Raw genomic sequence first — 23227 nt, forward strand, 5'->3', positions numbered from 1 at the left:
GTAGATAAAGCAAAAGATTTACCTGTTAAACTCTTTATTTCAACAAATGAGTTTTGTCACTTCTGCTGTTCTGATTCTCTCCCTGATCCCATTGTGGGGTGGGGAGTGAGCGAGTGGTGCTTAGTTGCCAGCTGGGTTTAAACCATGACAAAGGTTAATACAGGAATTGGGTAGTATTATATCCCTAGATAACGTGCGTTCATGTTCTTCTGAGACTGTAAGGTTTGGCTTAAGTGGACTTGGGACTTGAGATCTCTGCTGTTTCAACTAACTTCATAATCTCTAGACTTCAGTTCCAGCATGATAGTAACTGCACAGGCCAAAACTCAAGAAAGTAAATATTTTCTTGTTAGCCCTAAGTCCTGTTTAGAAAATGTCATAATGTAACAAAGTAATACACATATTACCTGAATTAAGGTCTGGGATCATACTGTTAGTTTTCAGCTTGTGGTCTGTAGACCTTTCCAGACTGTTTTTATAAGAAGTCTGTGGGGGGAAAAGACTACGAGAAGTTAGTTTGCTGTTAGTAAGCCTGTATTAGCTATATTGGAGCCTCACGTTTTACAAGAAAAAAAAATCTGAAATTTGGAAAAAAGTTTTCCAAGCAATTGTGTTAGTCATAGTTCCTGGAAATGGGACATGTGGATAAGCTAGTTTAAGCCAAACTTTTTAGCCTTTCCAGAGAAGTGTGAACAAGTGGTGCAACCCTTAAAAGATAGGCATAGTCCAGCCCAACAATTGCAAAAAAAAAAAATTAGGAGTAAATCTCCCGTGCTCTGAAATAGCTGGCTTTCAGTTAGGTAGTTGCGACAGTGCACTTGCTGCAGTTTTGCCCTGTATTTTCTTCTATGTGAAAGTTGAATTCAGTAAGTATTATTCAGGTAGATGGTTGTACTGTGGCTTTGGCCATGGTATTAAAATAGACTAAAAGGTAAGAATACCAAAATCTGCTAATACAGAATGACTTTTACCATGGAGTATTCACTACTCCCTGTGTTTAGTAGTTTTCAGAAGTTCTTATTAAATGACTGCTTCTAAGAGCAGCTGGAGCATGAAATTCAGTAGCGAGGCGTTGATTTACTGTGTAGCTTTATATAACAGGCAGGCTATTTTAGCTCTGACTCAGTGGCAGCAATGGTGTGGTTTTGCTTTCAGGCTGGAGCCGTTATGTTACTGCCTGGGTTTAGAGCGTGAGCATGCGCAAATTTACAGTTGACGGTTTAGAAGTGCCCTGAGAATCTCTGTATACAACTAGAATAAAAATAAGTAGTTTATGAAGAGTAATAAAATCATACTGCTTTTGCCTTTAGAAGGCAACATAAGTTTTAAGTTTTATTAAAGTTTTTTCGTGTCTTACAAAGCTAGTGCTCTCAAATAGTGTTGGAAGTCTCTAAAGGCAAGCGTTAAGTTGCAGGGAAAGATCCAGCTGGACAAGAAATAAAATTGCAGAAACTGATATTGGAGTCTCATTACTTACATTCTGGAGCATTTTACTAGAACTTGCACTTCCCTGTTTCAGCACGGCAAGCTGACAGCTCACACAGCAGCTTCCTTACCTCCTCCTACTGTCTTGTACTGCTTCCCCAGCCTTTTCTGTTCTTAAGGGCTTCCCCATAGCTGTTAAAAACCTCCCAAGACCAGATGGTTATATGCTTTGTCTTAAGTCTCTTGCCCTGCCTCCCCGGTGTCTAGCATATAACTCAACATCTTGACATTCCTTGTTTGATTGTTAGACGTCATAAGTTGATAGGCTGCTGGACTTCAAAAAGGTTGTCTGCCAACAAGTTGTTTGTAATAAAAGCTTTAGTTGTTCATGAATCCACTAGCACAAAGTTAGTACTTCAGCCTGAGAAACTATATGGAAATACTAAAAATTATTTTACAGCTTAAAACACCTCAACACACTAAGGAAGTGGATTTTGAGTCCTTTCTTTTTAAAAAAAAAAAAAAAAAAACCACAAAAAACCCAAACACGAACCAAACCACACAATACCCCAAAACTGCATTAAATTAAAACACTGCTTTGTAACTTAAAATACGCTTTTAGACTTTATTGTCTACTGTCCCAGCATGATTTTGTTAGAAAAATAAATATTGTGATACTGCGGTATTTAAATAAATACTCGCGTGCACACACACAGCATGCTTGCTTACTTACACATACAAGGGAAATTTAAATATTGTGACTTCCCTGTGAAATAAGTATTCCGTTTGCCACGCTGTTGCCACAGCATCATCTTATCTTGCTGGGCACCTTGAACAATCGTCTTGTAAAAATTATGTAGGATGTCTCACTGCTTGACTTGATATGGATTGCTACAAATGTTGGTGGATTCTTTTTGTCTTCTTGACAGGCAGGAAAACATGAAGCCATTGTAAAAAATGTACATGATCTCCTTGCAAAATTAGCTTGGGATTTCTCTCCTGAACAGCTTGATCACCTGTTTGACTGTTTTAAGGTAACTATGAATGCTTTGACTGTATTCAGAAAATGGGTTGTGAAGTTGGATACAGATTTGTGACTCTGTCAACGTCTACTTCCTACTTATTTTAGATATGGGCACTTTCCTTGTGTTAGGAGACTTCCTAATGCATATAGCAACAGCCTGTAACGTTTAATATTAGAAATGCCAGACTGTGCTATTCTTTAATGAGCATTCATTGTGAGATTTTTCGATTTCCTTCCTGTCTAAGGCAAAGACTAGTTATGCAAGTTTCATTGACAGTTTTGTCTTCTGGTTTAAATGCTTATGGGTAATGCAGATCTGTTGAGGCCTGTACTATTAGAGTGACATTTAGCAATCCTAGGAGTATCGGATTTTTTTCAAATGAAGTAAGTTATTTATCTTAAATACCTTTTTGCATTTGTTCCAAATTATTAGGTGTTGGTGGTTTAGTAAATAATGTTTCTCTTCTAGCATTATAGAGTAGGTTTCATCAAGTTTACCACGCATTGCTACTTTTGATCTGTAAGTAAAGGAGATCAAGGACTTCCGTTCCCTGCTCCCCCAGCTTCCTCTTTATCATGTAATAATTTTTTCTCTGGTTAACGTAGATACAGAATGCAACAGTCTCAGGAAGGTAATGTTGAATGTTTATAAGCATATAATGATTAGATTGAAATTGCAAAACAACTTGTTTCTGAAAGTTTATTTTATTCACTGGCTTTTGATGTGTGCTGACGTTAACATTTGTAGCTTCCAGTAGTGGTGCTGTTCGGCTTGTTTTCCTGTAGGAAGTGATCTGCTGTACTAGAAAATGCAAGCCTGCTTTGGACACTCACTTTTCTATTTTTAGACAAATGCATTATAGTCACGTTTTGGCTTACATGCAATTTGCACTCCAATTAATGGGGGTTTCCTAGTTTGGTAAATATGGGTCTGATGTCCTGTAATCTACATACTGAACTAAATGCTCAGGAATTGTTTGTGTAACTGTCGCAAGTCATGTCTGACCTTGAGAGATGTATATGAAGTAATGTTATATTAGAAACTTCCTCAGAAAAAAGTTAACTTAATGCAGAGGACATTTGTTTCAATCAGATTCAGAGGCACCAGTGATACTGAAATTTTACTCATTTACTGATTATAAGTTATTTAAGAAGTCTTTTAAGTATAAGCACAGGAGTTTTGAGAAAGCATTTGCAAGAAACAGCTAAGTCCACTCTGTTTTGCCTGTTGGTGAATTTGTCAATGGTAAAGTTAACTTTTACGAGCATATTTGTGACCTTTAAAGTTTTTTTTGTTTTGTAAAGTGTCAAGGTGAATACTCTTTAATTATAAGCACTAGAGGAGCTATTCTGTTGCATCTGACATGTATTGATCTGACATGCTATTTATTTTTAATGTGAAAGTTCTTTATGGTCGCATCATTTGTTAGCGATGCAGGTTATGTGTGGAATTTAAAAAAAAAAAAGACTTTTTCATATCAAATCTTTCTTAGGCAAGTTGGACAAATGCAAGCAAGAAACAGCGTGAGAAACTACTTGAGTTAATTCGTCGTCTTGCGGAGGATGACAAGGATGGTGTGATGGCACACAAAGTGCTGAACCTTTTGTGGAATTTGGCTCATAGTGATGATGTACCAGTTGATATCATGGACCAGGCTCTTAGTGCCCATATTAAAATCTTAGATTACAGCTGTTCACAGGTGAGTACTCTGGTATGTTCTATTGTGAAATCAGTCACTGACAGTTTCCTTCCATCCCTCGTGAAAAATTCAAGGAATTTGGTAATTTAACAGAAGTGTTCCTTCTCATAGATTTGTATTATTCCACCAACATTTTTAAGATGCTATGGGACATATTTTAAATAACAACACAGTTTGTGCTTTAATTGGAGAGAGTGAAATATATCAGCTTGCCTGTCTTGTTGCAATTGGTGACGTACTGTAATGACCACATTGGAGGAACTGGAAAAGAACCCTACGGAAGTAAATAGGAAGAAAGAAAATGCAGCCCTCCTCCTGTCTTTCCTTTTTTCTGAATTCGATTATCTAGTTTGTTTGGGTGGGGTTTTTTTCCCAGTAAGTTCCTTACATGTCTTCTATAATATTAGAAAAGACCTAGAAAAGGACAGTGAAAACTACTACACGCTCTCCTTCCCAACCCAAGCCTCTGTGGAAGTGTGCCAGAATAATAATTCATTGTGGTTCGAAATTAATCCATGACCTCTCTTGACAGCTACTGGCAGATTTTTTTTTCTTAATTATTAAGAAACAGTTTCTCATTGTTTCGTGGTATTTTATAGCGGTTTACTCTGACTACCAGTGAGTAGAAATAAATGAAAGAAGGGAAAGAGCAAATTATTTAAACACTGATGATCCTGTCTAGCTACATGTTTTCTTAAATAGGTACTGAATGCTTGAGTGCTTGAAGGCAGAGAGTTTTTTAAGTCGCTAATAGCTTCTGCCAACCTGTAGTGCTGCTCAAATTCTTTTCTTATGCTTGTATGCTTCAGAACTCAGTTGATCTAGTATTTGTGTGGCTTTGTATGTTCTGTTCTATCTTGGAAACAAATAAAGTAAGGGCATGGTAGTAGTTTCTGCAATATACTTGATTTTGATTATAAATGCTTGTTCTTTAAGGATCGAGATACACAAAAGATCCAGTGGATAGATCGCTTTATAGAAGAGCTTCGCACAAATGATAAATGGGTCATTCCTGCACTGAAACAAATTAGAGAAATTTGCAGTTTGTTTGGTGAAGCACCGCAAAACTTGAGGTAAGAATGGTGTGCAAGTAAAATTTTGTCTGTTAAAAGCTGAATGAGTCGTAATGTAATTGGTTTTTTGTGGGAGACAGGGAAAGCTTAGGTGAAATCATAAACTGTGTTTAAAGATGTTCTTGAGTTTGTTTTAACGTGTATAAATGGCCTCTAAAAATTCAGACACCAAGGTTCAGTAAGAGGGCATTAAGTGTTGCCTCAAACGTGTTTTTATTAATTTTTAGAATAGTAGTTGGATTTGTGGAAGATCTGGCTTTGTTTTTCTGTTATCCATGGGCATCCCTGCCTAACAATGGAATTAGCTTACACAGTATAAATATATTTTATGTGCATATATGTACGTATGCACACACAGAAACATACGCACCCATCTCTATTCTTTGACGATAAATTTATACAGGTTGTGCAGTTTATTTACTTGAAATCAAAGGTGACTTTTTTGTCTGGCAAAAATACTCTGCGGATTATCTCCTGAATGGAAGAGATTAGAAATGCATTGGGTTTGTTTTATTGTGGGTTTTGTTTTGGGTTGTGGCATGTGTGTGTGTTTGTTGTTAAAAGGAAGAAAAAAAGAAAAGAAAAGCCATCGTCCGTTTGGACTTGTTAAAATATATGTGCTTATTTTAATTATTTTAAATGTCTTCCCACTACAGAAATATCTGAGCTTCTGTGTCCCTAACATTTTTTGGTATCCACATCAGAATTTTTACAAACTCCAGAAAAATGTTGTTTGCTTATCAGTGTTGCATAACTGCTTTTTTTTTTAAATCTTTGTAAGCAGGTAAACTATTCAAATCAATGTTGTTATTACAGTCTGCTTACAAGAAGGATCAAGGCAGGGAAAGTTGAAAAAAATAAACCCTCAGTTTACAAAACGCTATCTTGTGACAGATACCGTTTTAAGGAGCTGTGATAATATTGCATTCCTGGCTTCTGGAGGTTTCTTTATTCATTTAGTTCTTTCTCAGTTTTCATGACGTTTTAATCCTTTACAGTTTCACATTAATGATTGATTCAAGGTTTTTCCAACAAGGTTACAAAGTTACCTGCTTATTAGCAGATAAGTCTGTTTCCTGTGTCTTGTAGTCCTTAACCTTTTGCATGCTTTTAAGATCTAGGCGAGTGGAGCTACCTGGTTATTTGTGGTACTTGAACAAGTTGGATGCTTTTTAGCACAGTGTCTTAACAAAGAGGCTTTGCTTTAAGTAATTATTGAAGCAGAGCTCTTTCGAGGCACTGATTAGGTTTCTGCTCTGAATTAATATTGGGAAGAACGTAACTTCTTTTGATTGTGGAAATTTAGGTTCCCTGTATGGAATATATATAGTTCAATCTCTTGAACATCCTTTCTTTTTGTCAGACCATTTCTTCCATTCCTCAGATGTAAGGAAAGACTGCATTGCAGTATGTGATAATCCCTCATTTTTATGCAGAATTTGAAAATACATATGTCAGAAAAGTAAACTTTGAATTAAAGGTTTTAATCAAGAGACTTTATAAGGACCTCTTCCTGTGGAGAAGCCTTTGTTAGCAAGATACTGTTGAGAGAATTTTTTTAGTCAGGTAATGTTCCTGCCCAGATGACTGGGAAACCTCGTGAGTGAAAGCATCACTTTGGGAGTAATCAGTGACTTTCATTTTTATGAGTTTTCTGATAACTCTTAAAATTGATGTTGTTGACAGTTGTTCCTGTCAGCTTACCTTATCTGACTTAAAAGTTTACTTTCTGGCATCCTTCTAGAATTTGGATCGGAAATAGATGAAAACAAATGTTTGTAACAACTACCTCAAAAACACTTCACAGAGCTTTCTGTGTGTAACATTAACCCCATAATCTGTATACTACTCTTCTGGGGTGGTTCAGTTGATTGGCATTTGGCAATTAAAACTTTGGTCCAAAATGACTAAGGCTGCTGATTCTTGGAAAGAGTAAGTATAAATTATCTTATGCCATTGGCACTGTAGAGATTGTTTTGAGGAGGAGGATTTAATTGTGTTGCTAGTTATTCATGCAGTTGAGCAAAGTGACGAGTTGGTTATACAGTTGCTTTGGCAAAATTTAACACTCTGACCACAAAGAAATGCTTCATGTTGCCCAGAGAAGTTGTGGATGCCCCATCCCTGGAAGTGTTCAAGGCCAGGCTGGATGGGGCTTTGAGCAGCCTGGTCTAGTGGGAGGTGTCCCTGCCCAGGGCAGGGGGGTTGGAGCTAGATGATCTTTAAGGTCCCTTCCAACCCAAACCATTCTATGAGTCTGTGATTCTATGTTTGGGGAAGTTTAGCTTAACCAGAATAGCAACAGCATAAGAAAATAATTCTTATTTAGGTGCAAGGATTCTTACGGGTGCAAGGATACTTATTAATGTTAAGGAATAGTCAACCTCATTATTCAGCATACTGACCTTTAGCGTACAGAAAATTAATCATCTTAATTTTCTCTGTGTTGGCTAATGGAACTAGAGCCTCCTTGTAGACCAATTTCAAAGCACTTAAGATTGGCCTGTATCTATTCAAGCAGTATAGGATTGGCCTCCTAAATTACTTGCCCAGAAGAATTAAGTGAACATTGAGAAGACCTTCTGTAAGAGTTTAGGGGTCTTGTTACTGCTTTAAGGCAACATAGCCTAAATAGTAGAATTTGCTGGGTCTGGTCACAGCTATTTGGACCTTTAATGTCTGCTTTTAATGGTACATAGCATTTATTCATCTAGTAGAAGAACTCTCAACTTCAAAAGCTGAGTTACATGTGTAGTATTATGTTGGGCAAGTTATACGCGTAGATAAATAATTTTTTTTAAAAATCCACTTAAGTTATTCAGAATTTTGCCTTTGTCACTTCACCAATCTTTTTCTAGCAAATAAGCATGCATTCTAACTATTAAATGTCCTTTTTTTAGTATTTCCAAAGTACTTTGGCACCCATTTCAAAACGCTAATCTTTATTTTTATACATCGCCTTTTGATACCCGTTTAGTAGAAACGTGAGGAGTTTTGCTGTTAACTGAGAAGCATGAAAGATTGAAGTTGTTACTAAAGGAATTTGTTCCAGTGGCGGCAACATCATTTAGCCTAATCTTAGATGTTAAAGGAATAATTCTATAGTTGCAGGTGGAGTTTGCTTTAATTCTAGAAAGCATGCTAGAATGTCTTTTCAGATCAGCTTTTTTCTGTGCCTAAAGAGAATTGACTCCATCCTAGCAGGTCATCAAAATAACATCTTACATGTTGCTCACACATACTGTGTAACAATTCATAGCTCATAATTCTGGTTCTTACAGTTATTCAACTTTTAGAAATGGTTGCTAACCAAGATGAATCCATGTGTCTAAATTTACTGTTTGTGCATGTGATTGAGAAAGGAGAAAAGTAAAAAAAGCCTAGTGCAGAAGATTTATTTAGTCTTCTGATGATAATGCTTTCCTTTTGTGCTACTTTGTAAAATTGATACAAATGCATAATATTATTAAGTATGTAAAATACACGCCAATAGCCGGATTCAGCAAAATACCCCATCTTGCTTCTGCTAGTCCTTTAGTTGTTTCATCATATATATTTCCCAAGTAGTCAGTGTTCTTATTTACTGTTATCCTTTGTAAATGCATCTCTCTATCTAGAGGTAACATCTTGGGTAGCCGCTAAAATACAGACATCCAGTCTTTTGCTGGTTTTGCTGTTGGCTTGTGCTGAGTAAGGAGGGTTGGTGGAGATGGAGAGTTTCTCAAAGTGAAAACAGGATGATCTTTCTGGGTGTATGAAGTCCTGTGTGTTTTCTTCCTCCATGCTTCCATCCATTTTGTTTTCTCTCTGACAAATGTTTGGGTCTTTGTTTTAACTGCCTCTTTCAGGCTGTTTTGGAAGGCTCTGTGTATGACGAAATTTAATCTTCTGAAGACCTCTCTGCTTAGCAGGCCAAATTCTGTTGGTTGCAGATAACAAAATTATTGGAAGGGTGTTGATGGCTTCTGTCTTTTAAACCCAGATTGACAGCGATCTTTGGCCCAGTGAATCAATTTATCTGTTGTTGTTACATGTACAGGGAAATGTGGTTATCAGCTGCAAGATCATTATCAGCTGATGCTGGAACTGGGATTTCTTGCATTCCCTGCTGTTCTCTAAAGGTGTGGTGATACTGTAGAGTGTTGTAGGTCATCTAGTATGGAGCCCCTGTTTCCTAGGAGAGATGAGAGTTTCTACCTGTTAGCTGAATCCATTCAGCTAATTCTGGGGTCTAATTAAGTGTTGAAGGAAAGGAGAATTCTGAAATCACATTTATATTTCTTCAGGGCAGGCTATGGGATCAGCTGAGTGGCAGTACAACAGGAACGCCTCTCTCTGTCTCCACCCACCCTCACCCCTCTTTTCTTTTTTTTTTTTTTTTTTTTTTTTCCCTCTCTCTACCACGGAAGAGCAGCACAAGTTTGCATTGTTTATGCAGATAAGATCAGTGCTCTGTTATACAGAAGCTGAGGCATTTTAACTCTATCCTGAGTTCTAGAATTTGATAGCGTTCATGGCATATGGGTTTTGGACTCTTGCAATTTACTTTTGTAATCTAAATATGGATATATGGATTTCTGAACTGTTAGGTGCAAGACTTCTCCTCTTTTCTTATAACACTTGTATTTTAATTTCAGTCAAACTCAGCGAAGTCCCCATGTGTTTTACCGACATGACTTAATCAATCAACTTCAGCACAATCATGCCCTAGTTACATTGGTTGCAGAAAATCTCTCTGCCTATATGGAAAGCATGAGGCAGTATGCTAAAGGTAAGTTTTAAAATAAAAATTGCCTCATAGAGTGTGTGAAAACTCTAGTTGAAAATGCAGTTAGAAGCAGATTCTCATAATGAAATAACTGTTTACTTGTTTAATTTCTGAGCATCTGTGGGGGTGATAGCCTTCGTGGTGTCTGATTGGGCAAGAAAAGCTTAAAATGCAAACATTTTGTTTCATGATTGACAATGCGGTGTGTTTTACAGCAGAATATGGGGAAGTGGCAGCTCTTGTTTGTCTGTGGATTGATAAACATTGCCTTGTCCTACTTAGGCTAGTGTGGCTATTTTTGTGAAAAGTCTTAATAATAATCTTGGATTTTGTTCCACTTCTAGTTTTGAATTTTTGTAGGCTCCTTTGAGGAGTTTTTTAATCGCCTCTCTTTGAAGCCAGCGTTTGGAATTTGTCAGGGAGAAGGACATCAGACCACAGGGGTACTGTTACTTTTTACCGTGCAAGTCCATTTCTGTTTAGTTGCTTTCTCGCTGCATTTATCAGCAACACTTGGCAGCGCATTGTGTTAGTATTTATATATTTCAGGCTAAACTCAACCCTTCGCTGATGAGTCTACACTTTTATTCTGGACTAGCTTTCTAGCTACTGAGGGAGAAGTAGGGAAGTGAAGGAGAATGGTGGACCAGGAAACTCCTTGTGACGCTGGACCACAATACTTTATATATTGAATTAAGCCAACAGAATTGAGAGGAGATTTACATCCCCCCACATCTACATTACTGACTGGAACTAGGGACCATTCTACCCTGTCATCATAACATCCTACCAGCCTTTCAGTTACATCTCAAAAATGACAGTATATTATGTAGGAATTCAATGTAGATCGTTCAGAGAGGACAGGATATTTGTGCATTGTAAAGCACGTGTGCGTCTTCCAGTGCTTAGGTAAGTTGCCTAGACACCTTTAATTTGGGAATTCATTGAATTTTGGAGTACTTCATAAAAGATAGCCAAAATATGTCCTTGAAGACTGGTTTGAATAGTGGTGCTCTATGAAGATGATAAGCTTCAGCCAGGTATAGGTCGATGAGAATGACATTTAAGCTAAATCTGCATACTGCAGCTATATTACTCTATTCAGGAATACATGAGGGGCTTTACCCTAATTCATGTTCCTTAGTTAATGATAGCATTGCATTAATTAATGCTAAAATAATACTAAATGCTTTGCTCTGTTCTCAGACCGTACTGTCTCAGGCTTAATCTTCTGTGGGAAGGTGTAATAGAGCTACTATTATTTCATGTAACTTCTGTAAGCTGTTGGAGTGCTCTTTACTTTTACTAAAGTGATAAAAAAATGCAACAAACTTTGCATCTTAACTGTATGGATAGCTTAGATTCTATGATTCTGTGATTCTCTCCTTCTCTTGGACTTGGGCCAGCTATGAAATCTGGGGTTTGGCCTCAGGGTTATGAAGGAAATATAGACAACAGCTACATTCTAATGCTGTGTTATCTTTGTCCAAAAATAGGCTGCACATACTATTAATCTATTAACTGTTATTCATTAATTTCAATTATTTTTAGACTCTGAAGTCAAAGGTCATTTTTGACAATATTGTTTACCTATCAAATTGTCGATGATTTTGGCTGGAAAATTAAACTGATTTGTTGCATGATTCTTTTCTTTTGCCAAAAAACACATTTCACTGCCCTGCCCCTCCCCAGATGTAATGCCTTGGTAAAGCAGTAATATAAACATCTCAGCACAGTAGTAATTACGAGTGTGCAAAGAGTTTAAATTGAATCTAATTACAAAGCAATTAAATTGTGCTTTCTTGAGATGAAGCTGCTGTAGAACTTCCACTTGTTAATGAACAGATGAACAATAGTGTGGATTTTTTAATTAGATGCTTTATTACCTGATTAAGGGCATCCATAAAATATCTCCTAATTTTCCAGATACTGTACTAAGATTGTAATACACAGTTCCTGTGCAACTCCTCTTTCAGTTTCACTTTTATATACTAAATAGAGCAGAATACATAGAGAGAGCACTGTGAAGTTTGCCTTCCATGCCTTCCTGGAGGAGGAGCAAAGGTGGGGGTAAGGGGTGTGTGGAAAGAAAGAACTGGGCAGCTGTAGAGTTAGCTGAGCTGGAGAAGGTGAAGGAGACAGAGGGGGAAAATTCAAGACAAACATCCAAACAGCAGGGCTCAAACAAATGCCATAGGAAAAACCCCATCCAATTGCACACAGATCTTTTTGGCAGTTAATACCACAATTACGGTGTAACTTGTGATTATTTTCTTATATTAGTTTTGAATTTGACGTATTTTTATTTTTGTGGAAGGCTTCCATATTTGTGCTCTGTGGTAGAGAACAGTGTTCCTATTCTCCTGTTATTCACTATTGCATATTCTTTTCTATCATACTGCCTTTTATATGATTGCCTTTTTAAGGTTAAAGAAAACCCTAATCTATGTTTCAGAATTTTTTCTATGATATGATTTTTTCTTCTTCTGAACTCACCCTTTCCTCCAACTCTGCAAAGTCCTCCATGAGATGAGATGCTGCATTGTGTAGTCTTGAAGGCGGAGGTCACAGTTTCATCTTTTTGACTATTTATCAAAAACCTTTTGAAAATATGAAAAGATTGCTAGCCAGTTCTTCTTCTGTTTTTCTGAAGCAATAAAAAAAAATCCAAAGTGTTAATGAAACGTAATTATTTGTAGAAATTGTGCCATATAATCTTCTATGTGTGTTTACCACTAATTATGCTTAAATTTTCAACGAGCCATTTTTTGATCTATAGTTTCTCTCTTCGTTCTTCAGCTCCTGTATGTAGAAAGAAGTTTTAAGAAGATCACACTTAGACTTGTTGTGGGATGCACAATGTAGAAAATAAATCGGGCAAATGTGGAAAGAAGCTGAGATGGAGAATGTTTAGAGAAATGGAATTTTTTTTGTAGTTCAGAGTTTTTCAGAATTCTGAAATATGTACATATACTGCCTTTGAGCAACTGACTGGCCTGTAATACTTCAATTCTTCTATCATTGCCACTATTGACACTTGCGTGTCTGAATTAATCTCTGTTCAGGGGGAAAAAAAGCCCAGAGAGTCCCCATAGTTAAAACAAACAATCACCACCACCACACCCACCTCCAACAGAACAAAAACGCGCACCCACCCCCACCCAAATCAAACAAAAAATACCCAAAACACCCAACACATGCCTTCTTTTGATAGTTGCCCGTTTATGCTCACTTCATTAGGATTATAATTTAAATTTTTGAAGGATTTCTGGTGAACATAATCTCTCCAGTTTTGTAGATAACAGTTCTAACTGCTAGTCTTCTGTTTTCCTTTTTATTTAGTTTTTGAGCTAATGTACCTTTTGCACTTGTAAATAGAGAGCAGTATTTATGACAATAATTTTTCTCCTAATTCTGAAACACTGATTATTCACTTCAGCTGTTAGACTTGTTTGGGTTTTTTTCTCCTCCTTGATATAGTAGGAGATACTGGGTTTTAGTTCTGAAGATAAGTTTTACCATAAGTCTAGACGTTGTCATGACACAGTCTCCCGCAACTGGGTCATCTTAGTTAAATGCAATCTGTATACCTTTACAAAAAAGAAATACAGCCTTAGTCAGTTTATAATGGAGCTGTCATAATTAACATGTGTCATGCTGAAATGTTACTAGTACAGATCAAGGTAGTGCAAGTACAGTTCTAGATTGTATCTCTTTAAATTAAAAAGCAAAACAAAACCAAAAAACAAAACCCAAACAAAACCACACCAAACCCAAGTTCCTATGAAGCAAACAGCTGTTTTGTTAACAAAGTATTATGCTGAGATTTGATAAAATGCAGATAAAAGTTTGACTTCTTGCCTTACTTTCAAATTACTCAACTTCTGTCTCAAGCTTTTCAGTATTACAGGCATTTGTTTTTTGTATTTGGAAACTTGCAGTAGATAAAGCTGTTGTATCCTTCCCTCCTCTAAGTGATGTTATGTACATAGCTACTTATAAAAGTGTTCAAGAACAAAGTCGTGATTCCCTTTGGAGGGGAAAAACGCTAAAAATGGAAAACTGAAATTTTGGAAAAGATGCTCTGTAACAAAACTAAAGCATTCTCAGAAAAAAACCCACTGAATAATCTGAACTACATGCTTGGTATACTTTTAGTTTAACTGACTTCTGACTTCAAACTGTCTACTTGAAATAAGGAAAAAATTTATTCGAAGTAGAATGCAGCTTCTTAATTCTTCTGTACTCCTTTCATTATAGTGAATGTTGAGCATGTGTATCTGTGCATAACTGTTTGTTGATTTGATTATAAACCTCAATAATCTTTTCCTATACCCATTTTAATTCAAGGTGAAATACTAACTGGTAGCAGGCTGCTGAAAGTTACTTTTGTACACAGTAGTGAAAACTTACTGTTCTTTGAATGGTTTTAATTATGTTCAGACCAACAAGTATTCAAAGAGGTCCTATCTTTTAGAGTCAGCATGTCGTTTCTGAATGTATTGTCTAATAAAACTTCTTATATTTGCAGAGCATGGTGAATATGATCCTCAAACTGTAAGACCAGGAAGCAGATACAGTCATGTGCAGGAAGTACAGGAGCGACTTAACTTCCTACGGTTAGTTTTAACTTGGTCATTTGTTCAGCTTCTGTAAGAATACTTTAAATACTTCAAAGAGAAAAAAACCACCTTGGTATTGCTTCCTCTCATCTAGTTTTAAGTTACTGTGTTAACTTCTTTCAAAACCCAAATGCAAAAATACACTGAATTATTTTTTTTTGTTTGGTTTGGATTTTTTTCCCAGAGGGCTTCTATGCTAGTATTGGAATACTCAAATAAAGTTTATTGGAATCTTTGCAGTCCAAGGCTCTGATTCTGCACTAAGATTAGTACGGGCTTTTTCTGTCTGTGTGCAGAACTGTACTGACTTGAATAGAATGTGCATGTGGTTACCGTTACATGCATATTGGGGTAACTTAGCTGAAAATTTAAAATATTCCATGTAGGGATATGCCCATGTGTCCTTATTTGTTGTACCACACCAGAGTTAAATCCATGATCATAAACTTGCATATACTTGTGTCAGACACCGATGTTGTCAGCAACGGAGCCTTAGAGGTTGGAATAAAATATTTGGATGACTTTTGACCAGCTACTGTTTGAGTAAAATAACAAAACCAAGGATCTCTGCTCATTACAGAGCTGCAGTATGTTGATATTTTTTTAGGTTCTTTCTCACGCAGGTTTTTCTTACTTGGTTTTAATCTTTTTTAGACAAGTAAAAGTACATGAACTGTCAAACTGTCAACTTCTGAAGTATTTTTTACTTGTTTTCTGAGATTTTTCTTTTGCTTTTCAAAATTTTACCAAGATTTTTTATGAATTAAATGGAAGCGCTAAACAGCCGTTCAATGAAATTATACAGTAGCATATGAATAGCAGACTTAATTTAGCATTCCTGCATGTTAAAAATTGTAGCTTCCTTTAAGTTCACTAGTTGTTAATGTAATGGAATTAATGAAGTCATGGCTGTCAAATATAGAATATTTCTGAAAATATGTAGCAAATGTAGCAATTTCTGAAAAGCAACGCCATAACTTAGTCCCTGATTTCTTTTACAAAGATAAGATCTTGAATTGGAAAAAGGATTCTGAAGAACTTTGATTATTGTGTGTTCTTCCTGAAACATTCTTAGCATTAACTCTCAGAATCGCAGTTCTTAGTAGTTTTTTAATGGTTATTTAACACAAATTAAAAACTTACTTAAATAAAAGGAAAAATTTCCAGTTCATTGACTTCTTCTGGCTCCATTCCGTGGAATCAATACCTTATTTTGTGATTTTGCTAAAGTGAGTGCTAAAACATAGTGAATGATTGCAAAAGTAATTTAATCTCTTATGTTGTGACCTGACTTTTAAACTAAATAGTTTACATTAGGAGATGTCCATTTGTTTCTATATAATGTGTAAACAGTGCTTGGTATTTTTGTGGAAAACACTTCTTGCCAAATTTTATTCCTTCTTTTGTTTGGACTTATAAGGTCTTGATCTATTCAAAATTACTAAGAAATCACGGGGCTAATTATGAGTGGACTGATAGTTTGAATTTTCAGGGTTGTACTTATGATATATATATATATATGTAAAATACACATGTTCACCTTTTTGCCTGTACTTTTTACTGAATTGTAACTCTAGATGTCTATTAGACAGTTCTGTTAATTGTCTCTTTGTTTTGCTCAAGATTTTTATTGAAGGATGGTCAGCTGTGGCTCTGTGCCCCTCAGGCGAAGCAAATATGGAAGTGTTTAGCTGAAAATGCGGTTTATCTTTGTGATCGTGAAGCCTGTTTTAAATGGTATTCCAAACTAATGGGGGATGAACCAGACTTAGACCCTGACATTAATAAGGACTTCTTTGAAAATAATGTGCTTCAGCTGGATCCTTCCCTATTAACAGAAAATGGAATGAAATGTTTTGAACGTTTCTTCAAAGCTGTGAACTGTCGAGAAGGAAAGCTAGTAGCAAAGAGACGAGCCTATATGATGGATGATCTGGAATTAATAGGATTAGACTACCTTTGGAGGGTAAGTTAATTGGAGGAAACATCTGAAAGGTTAACTGCTAAGTCTTTCTCAGTCTTTTTATATTTTTAGGAATATGTAATTTATTACTTATAGACTGAAATTACAAAAAGCTACTTTTTCCAAACTAAATGCATAGTGACTCCAGTGTCTTCCCAGCAAGCATGCAAGTTGGTAACTTTGCAGACTGGTGTTTGTCAAAAAGTTATTTGAAACATCAAGTATATTTTTATATGCACATGAGATAAAAAATTTGCCTGTGCTGTTGAAGAAGAAAGAATTGTTCGAGGTGAATTATCTGTAGATTTCTCTCTTACATACACTCTAGAACTAAACTTGTTTTGTGCAATTCATAAGCTATTTCATGTAATTCATTCTAGTATGGTAAAGTGGAGTGATTCTAGATTAGACCAAGTGATCACTGGTCTGATCCTTTCTTTCATATCCACAACCTTTTGCCTAGACGTGGTTAGAGCTTTTCAATAGAAAGATTGTAGCTTTCTGAAGCTTTCCAAATATATTGGTGAAAAACATTAGTATCTAATTTGATACTTTTTTTTTTTTTCAGAATATTTCTAGTTTTCAAGAGCTGCATTAGAAGCCACAGTAGTACACTGTGGCATGATTATCGTGGCTGTGTTTTGTAAAATGTGCCGTATATAAAGCAGCAGTCTTCAGTAATTTTGGTTGTGGCTTGTTGAAGGGTTAGATATTTTAATCACGGTGATGATAGATAAAATCAAAGCAGATTGCAAGTTTTATACAAATAGGTTTTCACACAGTTTTTACGTACAAAGTGCTCACATAATACTAGCATGTTTTAGTTGTGGGGATCAACTTACTTGGATCTGCCCTGCCATTTATCAGCATGACAGAAGTCATGAAGCTTCAGCTCAGTGACCTACAGGGACAGGTTAGAAACAGAACTCATTTGTCTGTCCCCTTTCCATCCACTCCAGACACTTAAATACTTCAAAATTCTTGTTTTAAATCTTTGGTGATGTAGATTGTTCAAGCATCTGAAAAAATAGTTGTCTTATTCTCTGAAACTAGTGGAAATGGAAATGTCATGTGAAGATGAGTACATAAACACTATTTTCATTCTGGTCGTAAAACATCAACTTTTTTTGCTAACTCTGAACTCCTTTAAACTAATTAATTCTTAATTTTGACTCTAACTTTAGTGTAAGTGGTATTGATTGTATTTTTCGACTAAGCATTTTAGTCACTTTCACCTCATAAAATAGTTAGACATACCATTGTGTCAGGATACTTATGTAGTTGTTCGGTTTTTACATTTTATACCAGAGTTTTAAGATGTTCTAATGCTCTTTTTTTTTTTTTATTATGCTAGGTTGTGATTCAGGGAAATGACGACATCGCAAACAGAGCAATAGATCTTCTTAAAGAGATCTATACTAATCTTGGCCCAAGGTTACAAGTTAATCAGGTAAAAAAAACAAACAAGCAGCAAGAAAACTGGAATATAATCTGATTGAAAAACAGTGATAAAATTCAATTTGGTCATATTTTTATAATTGAAAGCTTTGAAAACAGAGAACGGTTTTCATGTGCTGGAGAGTATACTCCCGAGTCCAGCCATGAAGTTCTGGTCGGATGGAGAATTAAGAGGTTTTTCTGATATTTACAGATGGAACTCTTGATAAATTTTTTATATTAAATTGATCTGTATTTGCTCTTTCTACTCAGAAGACAGTTCATATCGTATACTTAGGTAAACCTTTAGTTGATCTTCCGGTTGTGGTACTTATTTGTACTCCTTCACTGGATGGGTCTGTTGAGTGCTGTCATAAGTTAATGTAATCTTTTCTTATGTCATGTCCCTTACAAAGGGTCACTGAGTTTCCATGTAATGGTCAAGCTGAGCTCTAGCAAATCAGATATTTTCTCCCTACGCTAATATTTGCTGGGAGCAGCGTTTCAGCAGACAGAGAGAAGAGAGAATGAGTTTCTGAAAGGTCAGAGGAAGTGAACTGTTGGGATTTCACAAATTTGGGGGGGGAATGTTGTCCTCCAGACAATCTCCAGTTGGTAGGTTGACAGTTGTATTTCTCAAAACTCCAATTTTCATACTTGTCCTCAAAACCACTTTTATAGTCTTCAGAGCTGCCAGTCTGCTAGATACAGCACAGCTGCTCTAGGTGGTGCATTTACAGCCATTCAAGCTATATCTTACTGTGGTGGCAGATGGCCTGTATGCTTCTTTTATGCTGTAGGTCTGGGCTTACTAAGCATGCATAGATCTGTCCATCTGCACATAGCTAGATCTGACACTTCCAGGAGGTGTTGGATTTACATAACATGCACACAAGTATTTGGTTTCAGTGTGCTGGTAACTCCTCTGCGCCTGAGCTGCCTCTAAGAAAAGCAGTTACTGGACTGTGGTTTACTGCGATATCTATGACTGTTAATGTTTCTATTGCAGACTACTACCTGCAGGCACTGCAGGCTTTTTACAATGATACTATAGGTCAGGAGCAAGATGTTAGATATCAAGCAGAAGGAAGAGATTTGCTGCAGCTGCCACTATACTGAATCTATCTCAAAATCCATTTTTGCAGGAATTTATGCAGGAAGAGAGTGTATCTGGAACTGGATTATGTGACTGGGGAGGGAGGGAGGGACCAGTTGTTTTGGTGGTCTGTAAATGTTCTGTGTTCACTCTTCATGTGAAGTAAGTTAACCTGTACTAGATTGTCAGCTAGGAATTCTTTAACGTAGTCTGAGGAAATGAATAAATGAAAGTCCAATTTAGTGTTCTCTGTACAAACTTTCACTTCTTGTATTTAAGTGCAAGTTTGCATTGTGCAGTTAAAGCTACTGATGACGTGCAAGATTTTTGAAGCGCACACTAAATTGGAGCTATTTATCAACAGGAGTTTATTCTAAAGTGGAATCAAGCAGCTCTGTAGAGTAACTTACCTGGGTTTTGGTTGGGTTTTGGTTTTTTTTCACACCTACCATTGGATTATCCTGCTGAAAAGATGGTTTTTAATATTCTTGTAATCGCACCAATTTTTTAATGTAATTAGGTAGTGATTCATGAAGACTTCATTCAGTCCTGTTTTGACCGTCTAAAAGCCTCCTATGATACATTATGTGTGTTGGATGGGGATAAAGACAGTATCAATTGTGCAAGACAAGAAGCAATACGAATGGTGAGAGTGTTGACTGTTTTAAGAGAGTACATAAATGAATGTGACAGTGATTACCACGAAGAGAGAACTATTCTGCCAATGTCAAGGTACGTGTGAAAATGCACTACTGTGATTTTGATTTCTGTTAAGAAAAATATTACTAATATCGCTGTGATTTTTACATTCTAAAGGGTTTCTGTTCAGGGAATGTATTTATGAGAGTTTCAAAATTCCATTTTCTCTGCTAATACATCGAAACTCTGATCTGTAGTAAAAAAAAAAATAAAATTGAAAGATCAGGTAAATACAGGCATATGTGAAAGGGACAACAGACCTGAGAGTAAAGTTGTTTCTGGTATTCTGTTCTATAACTAGCACAGCATACCTTGTGGCTAGATTGTTTTAGATGTGTTTCTTTTTTTCAGATAATTATTTAAAAGCAATACCATTGTTTCAGTTAGCATGGTAAAACCTTCTTTGTTTTTCGTAGTCCTGTCATGCAAAAAACATGTTGTTAATGTATATCTTCATCTTCCAGAGTTATTTTACAGATATGCTGATCTTACTTTGCAAGCTTAAATTTAGGATTACCTCTAAGTGATTTGTTCTGTGTAAGTTCCTCATAAAAAGGGAAAGAAGAGAACAGCACTTTGAAGTGTATTTATTTTCTGTGTACCTTCACTCTTGTTATACTTGTCCTTGAGTAAAAAGTTAGCTTAAGTCCTAGCTGCTCCTTCTTTAGCTCTTTGGTACAAAGAAAAAGGAAACACTTGAATCCAATGTTGTGTAGATATTTTCACAAGCAAAATACTTTATTTCCTGAGAGAGGAAAGCAGAACGCAAGACTGTTTAAATGTTCCAGTCTTGATAGCTGCTGTCTGTGGGAAGAAAGTCTCAAAAATATATAAGGAATACACTGAGATTGCTATGGATTTATGAGGCAGATAACATTTTTAGACATGCTGGGGGTTTGTTAACCCTATCTTTTAAATGCCCTTTTTTGTCAAGAGAATTGAAGAGATTGCTGTTTCTTGATGATTTGTCCATAATTTGCAGTGCTCCTACAGCATTTTTATTGTATATATTGATTGATTAGTCCTAAGTTCTCTTGTGGATTGCAGGTGCGTCTTTTATATATGTTCTCCTTATTTGTTTAGACTAACTTTTTCACACGTCTTGTTAGCAAGGAGCTTTGACGAGGAATTTTTGCCTTCTTTTGTTTCATGGGATTAGTTTGGGCTTATCTGGGCACATCTTTCCTAGTGAGTTCCCTGACATTGTGCGAGGTGTGATCACTGCTGGTGTGAAAACATTTCTTCTTTCTTGACCTCTTTGAATTTCTTAAAAGCATTTTGATTTTTAAAATTGGAATTCTAATATATAACTTTTAACAGCTTTTGACAGAAGGCATTAAGACTTGGTGACCTGATTGCTTATTCTGATCTTGGTGTATTTAAAACGAAGTTGTTTTGCTAACAGAGCAAAACGTAGTTGTCAGTCTGAGCTTTATTTGTGCATTTTGATGAGGAAATTACAAGCAAGAGAAAACACTTTTTAAAATTCTGTCAGTGTTCCTAACCTGACATACGCTTAATGCACTTGTGCGGCGTGTGGCTTCTTGAAAGTTCCTGTGTATGTTATGTTTGCATAATTGCTGGTGCCTTCACAAAATAATCTTATGCTGGAGTATATCACCGTATGTAAAAAATTAACGTTGAAATATCTGCAACACAAAATACAGTGGGAAAAATAATTTATTTAATGAGGGCAATAATAACTTTTGGGTTTTTTTTCAGAGCTTTCCGTGGTAAACATATCACACTGGTAGTTCGTTTTCCAAACCAAGGCCGACAGGTGGAAGATTTGGATATTTGGTCTCATACAAACGACACAATTGGCCAAGTACGGCGTTGTATTCTCAATCGTATTAAAGCCAATAGTGCACACACAAAAGTAGAATTGTTCATTGGCGGTGAACTGGTGGACCCTGCAGATGATAGAAAATTAATTGGGCAGTTGAATCTCAAAGATAAAACGGTAAGTGTTGCAGGTTGATGATTTATGTCAATTCAGATGTCACTTCCCTTTTGTAAATGCTTGAAAAATACCATACATAAAATCACTTATTCTTGTATAGTATCCATTATTGTATAGTTCCATTCCTCCTCCTTGTATTATGCCATATCAGATGCTTTTTTAGTAAAGAATCTTAATTTTTGCATAGTATTAAAATTATGATTGTGTTTTTCAGCTAATTACAGCTAAGCTTACACAGATAAATTCTAATATGCCCTCGAGTCCAGATAGTTCTTCAGACTCTTCAACTGGTTCTCCAGGCAACCATGGCAATCACTACAGCGATGGTCCAAATCCAGAAGTTGAAAGCTGTTTGCCTGGAGTGGTAAGCATATACATAAATTATGAAATGAACAATTTAAAAGCATTTTTTCTGTATATTTTGTCTTTAATGATTTTTATGGGATTTCTTATTTGCTTATTTTAAGATCATGTCACTGCATCCTCGATACATCTCTTTTCTTTGGCAAGTTGCAGACTTGGGCAGTAGTCTAAATATGCCACCTCTTAGAGATGGAGCACGTGTTCTTATGAAGCTCATGCCACCAGGTAAAACTTCATTTTAACATGTTTTATATTGTAATATCCTGTATAATAATTTCTCAGCTGTTCTATAAAAATTTGGTTAGGGGAGTATTTTCCACTTTTTGTTAATTTGTTGTAACTGCAATTCTTGGATATTATTGGTGAGACACTGGCACAGGCTGCTCAAAGAGGTGGTGGAGGCCCCATCCCTGGAGACATTCAAGGCCAGGCTTGATGAGGCTCTGAGCAACCTGATCTAGTTGAAGATGTCCCTGCTTACTGCAGGGGGGTTGGACTAGATGACCTTTAGAGGTCCCTTCCAACCCAACACATTCTATGATTCTATCTTAATTATGATTGTATGTATTTCTCAAATAGTTATTTCTTGTCTTTCATATAAAGTTGCATAGTTTGCGGTTGGTACTGGGGTTCAGTGACGCCCTGCAGTGAAATTAGGGAGAATGTTGTATTTTGAAGTGGTTTTGTAGCACTACTTTAATAGATCACTTTCGTACTGACAGAAATAATTATTGTAGAACCCTTTGTAGTCTGATCTTGTCTGTCAGTTACGTTTTTTGTGACTTTTCTGATAGGCTTAAAATTTTTAAGATTTGTAATTGGAAATACTACTGGCTTGTTCTGGAATAGTTTTGTTATAAAATGTTCAATAGTTTTGTTATAAAATGTATAAAAAGTTGTGCTTTTATTGCAGATAACACTACGGTTGAGAAACTAAGAGCTATTTGTTTAGATCATGCAAAGCTTGGGGAAAGCAGCCTTAGTCCATCCCTTGATTCTCTATTCTTTGGTCCTTCTGCCTCACAAGTGCTGTATCTAACAGAGGTTTGTAATGCTTTGCCTGTTCTTTAAAAATCTTCAACTCCGTATTTGGC

The 23227-nt window shown here is 36.2% G+C and overlaps 1 protein-coding gene across 4 annotated transcripts in view; it reads left to right on the forward strand.

The window, feature by feature from the left end:
* USP9X (ubiquitin specific peptidase 9 X-linked) overlaps positions 1 to 23227 on the forward strand; it is a 103838-nt gene that overhangs the window by 39909 nt on the left and 40702 nt on the right. For all 4 annotated transcript variants that reach the window (XM_054182128.1, XM_054182111.1, XM_054182137.1 and 1 more), the window contains exons 11-22: positions 2355 to 2459; positions 3943 to 4149; positions 5086 to 5222; positions 9860 to 9993; positions 14522 to 14609; positions 16236 to 16578; positions 17930 to 18025; positions 19629 to 19840; positions 21530 to 21770; positions 21985 to 22134; positions 22238 to 22358; positions 23047 to 23177. In XM_054182128.1, coding sequence (XP_054038103.1) covers positions 2355 to 2459; positions 3943 to 4149; positions 5086 to 5222; positions 9860 to 9993; positions 14522 to 14609; positions 16236 to 16578; positions 17930 to 18025; positions 19629 to 19840; positions 21530 to 21770; positions 21985 to 22134; positions 22238 to 22358; positions 23047 to 23177 — 1965 coding nt within the window. The remainder of the gene's footprint in view (positions 1 to 2354; positions 2460 to 3942; positions 4150 to 5085; positions 5223 to 9859; positions 9994 to 14521; positions 14610 to 16235; positions 16579 to 17929; positions 18026 to 19628; positions 19841 to 21529; positions 21771 to 21984; positions 22135 to 22237; positions 22359 to 23046; positions 23178 to 23227) is intronic.

This window comes from Rissa tridactyla, chromosome 1 (assembly GCF_028500815.1).
Source record: "Rissa tridactyla isolate bRisTri1 chromosome 1, bRisTri1.patW.cur.20221130, whole genome shotgun sequence".
In the NCBI taxonomy this organism is placed as follows: Eukaryota; Metazoa; Chordata; class Aves; order Charadriiformes; family Laridae; genus Rissa; species Rissa tridactyla.